Here is a 9,320-nt window from a genome sequence, read left to right on the forward strand (position 1 = left end):
ATATATATATCTTGAAAAGGTGAGGATGTAGTTAAACAAAGTTTTTTTTATTTGTTTATTTTATATGTGTGCTTTATGTTCAAATCCTGAATTACAATGACTTGTAGCCTACTAATCTTAATTAGTTAGTTCACAGTTGTTAAGTGTATACACCTTCAAAACGACTCCTACAGAGTGCAGGCACCTACTTGTTCCCAATGACAGACTTACACAACCCTGTTGTGCAAAGCACCAAGGCACATCTAAGAATGTGGCAATGTCACTTTCAGGATTTGAACATTGTACAAACTGTTTTGTAGATAATTACCTGTTTACATTGTCCGCTCTGATACTGCTTTACAAACACATTTTCTCAAGTTGAATTTTAAAAACAACAATTTGGTGCATGCACACATCTGTACCCAACTGTGAAATATTGTTTGTGTTGAAAGTCTTTAGAAGGACTCGATGTATTCCAGAGAAAAAATCAAACAAATAATTGTAATGACAGCACATTAAGTATTATCATAATATTGTAAAAAAGTGTTTCGGGACTAATAATGATGTGTTTGTTTTTGCCACTGAATTATTATTTACAAGATTGATATAGTTACTTTTTAAAATCATAACCAGACAATATCTTTGGCTCTATTCATAGTTTTAAAAAAGTGACATGAGATCAAAAATTATTAAAAAACTGTTGCTTTTCCCTTTGCTATTGTCAAATATTCGAGCGCGTGAATCGTCAGCGGAAGTGATGTATTACATGCGGAAGTTACTATTTAGCGCCAAGTCTTGAGTTGGAAACAAATGACAGCCATGGATATCTCTCGCAAAATAAAGACAAAAGTTTCGTCCGGCTTCAAAATGCGGGGACTTATCCCACGACCGTATGTATTGTATTAATGTTTTTATGTTGGTGGAGTGCGTTTTGACTATATTGTATCGCTACTGCAATCCCTGCATCGTGTTTTTACAATGTGTGTTCTTCACTGACGAGAGGAAGTTCCCTTTGGCAGAAACTCTAACTTTTTACTGTGTGTGAAACTCCGCTCTGTGTTAAACTCCACTGTCTGCTCGGCTGAAATGCTTGAAGTTGGTCAATTTTATACACCAAAAGAAAGTTTTGCACGTTAACATGAAACTGAACCCATGCAGCCACATTATGTCCTGTTAATGCTTGTTTATTTGTGTTAAAGTTCAGACGGTTTTTGTACTTCAATTGACAACCCTAGTATTCAAATATTAGTACAACAGGTACTAGCATTTTTCTGATATTTTGACATTTTGAAAAGGGGAAATCGTCCTGTTTACATTTGATCTTTGTGTTGTGCTGTTGTTTTTTTGCCCCAGTGAAGCCTGTAAATACCTGGTTGAGGTGCTTGAGTCTGTCAATGCCTCTGAACTGGATGACATCATTGAAAGGGTCCTGGATGCAGTGGAGAAGCAACCATGTAAGTACAGTACTATCTGTCCCTCTAGACTACAGGCTGTGTAATCTGCAATGTAATACATGTGTGTCTTGTGTCAGCAGCTTGTGACTAGAGTGTTTTTTTTACAGTGACCTCCAGCATGATAGAGCTGTCTGTGGTGGAAAGTGCTGTGCAGGATTGCACCCAGTCTTGTGATGAGACCATGTAAGTATTTCTTTTAAAACCCCTATTCCATGAGAGTTGGGATGCTGTGTAACAGAACAGAATTGGATGGTTTGCCAAACACATTTTTAAACAGTTGGGACAGGGCCATGAATCATGACAGCTATGATGTTGCATTACCTCTTCTTTTAACAATACTATGTAAACGTTAGGGAACCCAGGAGACCAGTCTCTGGAGTTTTGAAAATGAAAAGTTTTCCCATTCTTGCCTGATATAAGATTTCAGCTCCTCAACAGTTCAATGTCTCTTTTTTCATATTTTTTGTGTCATGATATGCCAAATGTTTCCAATAGGTGACAGTTGGGACTGCAGGCAGGCCAGTTTAGCACCCAAACTCTTCTGTTGAGGAGCCATGCTACTATAATATGTCAAACAATTTAGCTTGGCACCTTCTTGCTGTGATATGCAAGATATTTCTTGAAAAATGAAGTCTGGATGGCAGTATGTGTTGCTCCAAAATCTGTATATATCATTCAGCATTAATGGAAACTTCCCAGATGTGTAAACTAGCCATGCCATGGGCACTTATGCATCCCTATACCATCAGGATATTTGGCTTTTGAAATGTGCGTTGATAACAAGCCAGGTGGACCCTCTATTCTTTGGAGCTGAGGATGTGGCATCCATGATTTCAAAAAAGAATGTCAAATTTGATTTGTCCGACCACAGGGAAATTTTCCTCCTCACCTCAGTCCATCTTAAATTGGCTTGACCCAGAGAAGCTGCCATCATTTGTGGATGCAGGGACAAACCGTGTTCAATGGTTTTTGGATGTGTTTTGGAGCCCATGCAGTGATTGCCACTGCAGAATCATGTCTCTTTTTAATGTAGTGCAACCTGGGGGCTTGAAGATCATGGCCATCCAGTATCAGTTTTTTGCCTTGTCCCTTTTGTACAGAGATTTCTGCATCTGTATCTTTTCATCACATCATGCACTGTAGTCGATGAAATCCTCAATTTTACGCTGAGGAACATTGTGTTGGAATCGCTGAACTATTTCCTTTAACCTATCATCTCTATAGTTTTAATTAAACATCTTACATATAAAATGTGTTTGTCTCTCTTCAAGGGATAATGTTTTCAACATCATTGGAGCCTATGATGTACCTCGATACATTTACAGTGTGGAGCGGAAGAAATTTGTACCGTGAGTAAAGAGACAGAATCTTTCCTTCTTTCTATTTAAAATTTACTCTTAATTATACCTCAGATTGCATCAGTTGACAGTAATATTTCCTTTTTGTGACTGGCATTATATCAACTTAATGTTCTACTGTATTGCTGACTTATAGTAGAGTTTTAAACATGTTTGTATTGGTACTTTCTTTCAGTATTAGTATGACAAACCATCCAGCCTCCAGCCTGTGTGGTTTAGCCAGAGACAAAGCTGAATTCTTCAGGGAGCGCTACACCATCTTACAACAGGTCAGTGCAATGTTTTCATGGTTGAGTTTTCATGCTGGGGAATTAACCCACTTTATGTGATTATTTACAGCCCTGTAGCTGTCCTGTTGTATTTAATCAGTTGCGTCTTTTGTAGCGCACACATCGTCATGAGCTCTTTACACCACCTGCGATAGGAGCTGCTGTTGATGAGGGTCAGAACAAATTTCAGGTATCAAATCTTAATCCACTACAATTTATATCTGTGCACAGCTGTTAAATTGTTGGAGATTAACTTCAACATTGTTTCCTTTTTTTCTAGCTTAAAACAATCGAAGCACTACTGGGGAGCACTGCCAAACTGGGAGAGGTGATTGTATTGGGGATGGTCACACAAATGAAAGAGGTGAGCTCAAGTGATGAAAGATCTGTTTGGTTTTCAAGTATATTTTCATTCAGTGTCTGAACATATCTTGTATTTTTCAAGGGTAAATATTACCTGGAGGACCCGAGTGGAACAGTACAGCTGGATATGTCCAAAGCAATATCCTTTCATGTGTTTGTTGAAACCAAGCTGCAACCTCCAGTCTCAAAATATGAATCCCATGCAGAAGTGTTATAAACTGCAATTCATCAAGCATCCGCTTGAGGCTGGCTGCAGAAACACCGGAAACCGCTTACACACCAATTAAAAAAAGACGATCTTTGCAGCAATAATAAACATGTTTACACCCTGGTTCAAAAAACGGCTTGGCCCTACGTGGCTAATCTCTCTATCGGCACACACTGTACAGGGGGTGAACTTTTTTTCTAACGCAACAGTTCAGAAGAAATTATAATAGTGTTTGCCTATTTAAGGACATGACTGACCTGACTGACAGGAACACTAGATGTTGGCTAGGAGGCTCAAAGTCGCCTCTTTACCTCACACTAAGTTAGGTTGAGTTTATTTTATTTATTTATTTATTTTATTGTTTATTTTTACAGGGACAGCGCACAATTAAAAGAAATTGCACCAGAGTTAGCTAGCAGCTAATTTACATCTGTTGTCCCTGGGCAGGTAGACAAAAAATAAACAACCACAAAACACCAAATACACTACATAACACAATACAGTACATAAAAGTCCATCATTTTGAGATATTAGCTAAAATTAGTACAATAAATACAACAAATACTAACAGTAACGCAATAAATAATAGCATTACGATAAATGCAATAAATACAAGGCAATCATTGGTGATGGCAGTTTTGAGCTGACTTTAGCCAAAGCTTGAGGCTGGTTTTAAATATTGCAAAGCTCCCTGAGTCTCGAATATTTGTGGGTATAGAATTCCACTTTCCCACAGCTTTAACCGTGAAAGCAGATTGACCAAAGGAAGTCTTTCTGAACGGTGGTACCCAGTCACCTCTAGAGGAGGCTCTGGTCCTCCTGACACTGCCACTGCCAGGAGAGACCAGACATCCTCTAAGAGGAGGGGGTGCGAGATTGTGAATAATTTTAAACATCAGGCATGCATCAGAGTAAAATAAGAAGTTGTCAAAATTGAGAAAATTATATTTTAGCAAAATATTACAGTGATGATGGTCCCTTGGCTTTTTATCCAGTACTTTTACCAATATGGCTCTCGCTGACGATTGGCTTCAGAACAGCACTCAGGAACAGATGGGTGCCGTCAGGGATACTACGTCCATTCTTTATAAAGTCTATGGTTGAAAGTTCTAATAAAAAGAAAAAAAGCTAAAAATTTTGATACTTTTTCAAAACATGGCATGTTCCTTATCTGGGTTCTCACCAGTTTCACAATGGCCTGTATACAGAATCCTGCTTCGTACTGGCAGAGGGTAAGAAAACAATCTTTACTTCAATTACATGAAAAAGAAAAACAGACTCATATAAAATATAATTGGAACAAAAATGTATTGTATCATTCATTACTATATTACATATTGTTCCTCTGCAGGTTGGTACGAGGACTCAGTTTTCCATGTCAACGGCTTTGGATTTCCACCAACAGAACCATCATCTGGCACAAGGTGGGTGGGTTGAAAGTAAATTGTTCAGTGAATTATTGAGGTGTCATTATAACTACAATAAATACAGGTGAAGTCTGTTGCATTTCCACGTTGAATTTACAGAAAAGGCAAAGGAGGATATAGCTTCGTGTCTGGACAGTCTTTTTACCTTGTTTTTTTGTCATTCCCATTTATTCTTTCCCTAATTTATTTTACCTCTCACCCATAACCATGTGATCTCCACTCCTTTGCCAGGGCTTACTATGGCGATATCAATTTTTTTGGTGGTCCATCCACAACGTCAGTTAAAGCCTCAGCCAAGCTGAAGCAGTTGGAGGAGGAGAATGAAGACGCCATGTTTATTATTGTTTCTGATGTATGGCTGGACAACGTTGATGTGATGGACAAGCTGAACCTCATGTTCTCAGGTCTGGTATATCATCATAATATTTGTCTTTGCTGATCAAGAAAATGCACTAATGACACTAATCACATTTATTTCACATCGTTTTACTTTCATAGGCTATGCTTCAATGCCTCCCACATGTTTCATTTTCTGTGGTAACTTCTCCTCTGCCCCCTATGGAAAAGCACAAATCAAATCCCTCAAAGGTGAGACTTCTGGGTCCTCATCTCTTGTAACATGCTGGAGATAAATACAGTATGTATAACAGAAACAAACAGGTAGCATTTAAGAATATTTTTATTTTCTTTAGAGTCGTTGAAGGCTCTTGCTGATGCAATATGTGCATACCCAAGCATTCACAGCAGGTAAAATCTGATTGCATTCTTATTGTCAACTCTATTATGAACTTTTAGAGTTTCAATGTGTTTTATTAAAACATGTTCATCCCACACATGCAGTAGTCGCTTTGTGTTTGTTCCTGGCCCTGAAGACCCTGGTCCAGGCACCATCCTACCACGGTAAGCCTTTAAATACCACAATTTAACAGCATTATGTGAGTTGTTTTCAGTGGTTCAGATGTGGACCGATTTTTCCAACAGGCCTCCCTTGGCTGATCACATCACAGAGGAGTTCAGACAGAGGGTCCCGTTTTCTGTGTTCACTACCAACCCATGCAGGTAAAAATGGGGACGTTATACCAGCTAGAAATGCTTGTTATGTAAGGTTGAAAGCCTTTAGGAATTGTTACCTGGTCCTGGCAGTTTGTTGTATTTTGTTATTGGACTTTACTTAAAATGATCCAACAATTTTTCCTGTCAGGATCCAGTACTGCAGCCAGGAGATCATCATTATCAGGGAAGACCTCGTCAACAAGATGTGCAGAAACTGTGTTAGGTTACCCAATAACAATCTCGACATTCCAAACCATGTGAGTTTTATATTCTGTGGGGAAAACACATCCACCATACAAACCGAAGTGTTAGTTTCAGGGTTTTTTCTGATATAAAACAGATGTAAATGCATTGTTTTCCTTGTAAATACATGATACAGTTCTTTGGTGCCTCTTCTCCCCAGTTTGTGAAGACCATCCTGTCTCAGGGTCACCTGACGCCACTGCCTCTCTACGTCAGTCCTGTGTTCTGGGCATACGACTACTCCATGCGTGTCTACCCGGTCCCCGATGTCATTGTCTTTGCGGACAAATATGACCCATTCAGCATCACAAACACAGACTGCCTTTGTGTCAACCCGGTAAGAAATAGAAGAAACCAAAGCAAGTGCTCGTAAAATTACTGACAGAAAATAACAGAATAAGTTTAACAAGTTTTTGTGATTTAAAAAATGTATCATTGACATATCCCTGAGAGGATGGACATATGTATTAATTGTCATTAATTACACCCTACAGGGCTCATTCCCCAAAAGTGGCTTCACATTTAAGGTGTACTACCCATCCAACAGAACAGTTGAGGACAGGTGGGATGAGTTTTTGGTGTTTTTCTTATCTCCACGTCCATCACAACAGATACGTGGAGCTTAAAATATGTTTATGTTCATACTAATCCGTTTCATTCTTTTGTGTTAACAGCAAACTTCAAGGACTCTAAAAGAAATCATGGATGAAGAATGACTAAGTTTTGCCTTTGTATGATAGTGTATACATGAAAAAGGATTTGTAAACCAACAATGCTGAAGTGTTTTATTTTGTATATGTTTTTATCTAAGTTCTGTCTTGAGTAATAAAGTTTTTAATCTTTACATTGAGTATCATGGCATCTTTTTGTGTGAACAATGATAGAGTAGAGTATAACTTTATTTTCCCAGAGGGGCAATTTACTTTGCAGACAGTAGTCCACACAATGCAAAACAAAACAATTCACCATACACAACACCGCACAAGATCCACACATTATCAACACATAGATCACAGTGGTTACAGATCGTTCAAGAAACTAACAGCCGACGGAATAAAGGACAGTTTACATCTGTTGGTGCTGCACCTGAGAAGACTGAACCTTCTCCCTGACGGCTTCATGTGTGTCTTTAAAAGCAAGGAGGCATGCTAAATAACTGTTGATCGGTCAGCTATACATATGATTCTGATCTGCCCTACTTTGACTCTGATTGGCTTCTGTGAGAGGCAAATAATGAACGAGAGACGATTAGAAACGAACACAGTGGTCAGTTATGTTTTGAAATTTAAGGTGGCTTAACTGATACACAATGTGAACTCCTGAAAGACGTGAAAGAAAATACTCCACCTTTAAATATCAGAAACCTGCCAAACAGTGACCATAGGCTGTAAGATAGCAATACAATGAATTTGCTTTAGTCTAACTCAAGCGGCAACCTCTGGTCTCAAAATATGAATCCCATGTGGAAGTTTTATAAACTGCAGTTCATTGTGCATCCACTTGAGGCTGGCTGCAGAAACACCAGAAACCACATACACATCAAATTCAAAAAAGACGATCTTTGAATAAACATGTTTACCGCCTGGTTCAAAAAACGGCTTTGGTCTGAAGAGCTAATTTCTCTATCAGCACACACTGTATGGGGTTGAATTTTTTTTTTAAACGATGGATCAGAAGATATTAAGGTTACGAGCTTTGTCCAAATAAGGACATGACTGACTTGACTGACAGGCTTAGGGTTAGGAGTTGGGGTTAGGGACCTCTGTGTTAGGGTTAGGGTAAGGGATTAGGGTTATGATTAGGGTTAGGGTTATGATTAGGGTTATGAATAGGGTTAGGGTTATGGTTAGGGTTAGGGTTACAATTAGGGTTAGGGTTACAATTAGGGTAAGGGTTAAGTTTTTGATTAGGGCTAGTTAAGGTTATGATCAGGGTTAGGGTTATGATTAGGGTTAGGGTTATGAATAGGGTTGGGGTTACTGTTAGGGTTAGGGTTATGGTTAGGGTTAAAGTTACTGTTAGGGTTATGGTTATGGTTATGGTTAAAGTTACGATTAGGGTTAGGGTTATGAATAGGGTTACTGTTAGGGTTAGGGTTATGGTTAAAGTTATGATTAGGGTTATGAATAGGGTTAAAGTTATGATTAGGGTTATGCTTGTGGTTAAAGTTAGGATTAAGATTAGGGTTATGAATAGGGTTAAAGTTATGATTAGGGTTATGAATAGGGTCAGGGTTAAGGTTATGATAAGGGTTCCTGTTAGGCTTATGAATAGGGTTAGGGTTACTGTTAGGGTTATGGTTAAAGTTATGATAAGGGTTAGGGTTAAAGTTATGATTAGGGTTAGGGTTATGAATAGGGCTAGGGTTAAAGTTATGATTAGGGTTAGGAATAGGGTTATGGTTAGGGCAATGTTTAGGGTTAGGGTTATGATTAGGGTTAGGGTTAGGGCAATGTTTAGGGTTTCTGTTAGGGTTAGGGTTAAGGTAATGATTAGGGTTAGGGTTATAATTAGGGTTAGGGTTATGAATAACCTATGACACACCTTCAAGGGACCAAAATTAGAGAAAATGTATCAACTTTTTCTCATGAGTTCCTCATTTGAAGAGCCAAGCCGTTTTTTGAATCAGGATGTTTATTAATGTTGCAAAAATCGCCTTTTTTGAATTGGTGTGTATGTTGTTTCTGGGGTCTCTGCAGCCAGCCTCAAGCGGATTTGTGATGAATTGCAGTTTATAACACTTTCGCATGGGCTTCATACTTTGAGACCGGAGGTTGCCGCTTGATGCGCACGTGGGCTGTAAAGGGCTCTTCTTCTTCTTTTTCTTTTTCTTCTTCTTGTCTCGAATGTAAAGGGCTCGGCTGTTTCCAAAACCGCCTGCTACATATTACTTATTAATGTAGTAGGCTGTACTAATGTAGTAGGCAGTAGGTACAGCCTACTACATACTGCGTTTGAATTTAGTA

The 9,320-nt window shown here is 38.7% G+C and overlaps 1 protein-coding gene across 1 annotated transcript; it reads left to right on the top strand.

The window, feature by feature from the left end:
- Nucleotides 1-736: 736 nt before the first annotated feature.
- Nucleotides 737-7,200, top strand: pole2 (polymerase (DNA directed), epsilon 2). Its single transcript, XM_034674461.1, has 19 exons — nt 737-869; nt 1,333-1,433; nt 1,541-1,616; nt 2,705-2,782; nt 2,967-3,060; nt 3,176-3,250; nt 3,341-3,424; nt 3,506-3,562; nt 4,815-4,863; nt 4,983-5,055; nt 5,290-5,462; nt 5,557-5,646; nt 5,751-5,805; nt 5,899-5,958; nt 6,040-6,117; nt 6,260-6,368; nt 6,515-6,691; nt 6,849-6,916; nt 7,029-7,200. Exons 1-19 carry the CDS (start codon nt 790-792, stop codon nt 7,045-7,047), a joined length of 1,596 nt encoding a protein of 531 aa, XP_034530352.1. The 5' UTR covers nt 737-789; the 3' UTR covers nt 7,048-7,200.
- The last annotated feature ends 2,120 nt before the right edge of the window (nt 7,201-9,320 follow it).

The sequence above is a fragment of the Notolabrus celidotus genome, chromosome 22, assembly GCF_009762535.1.
Source record: "Notolabrus celidotus isolate fNotCel1 chromosome 22, fNotCel1.pri, whole genome shotgun sequence".
Taxonomy (NCBI): domain Eukaryota; kingdom Metazoa; phylum Chordata; class Actinopteri; order Labriformes; family Labridae; genus Notolabrus; species Notolabrus celidotus.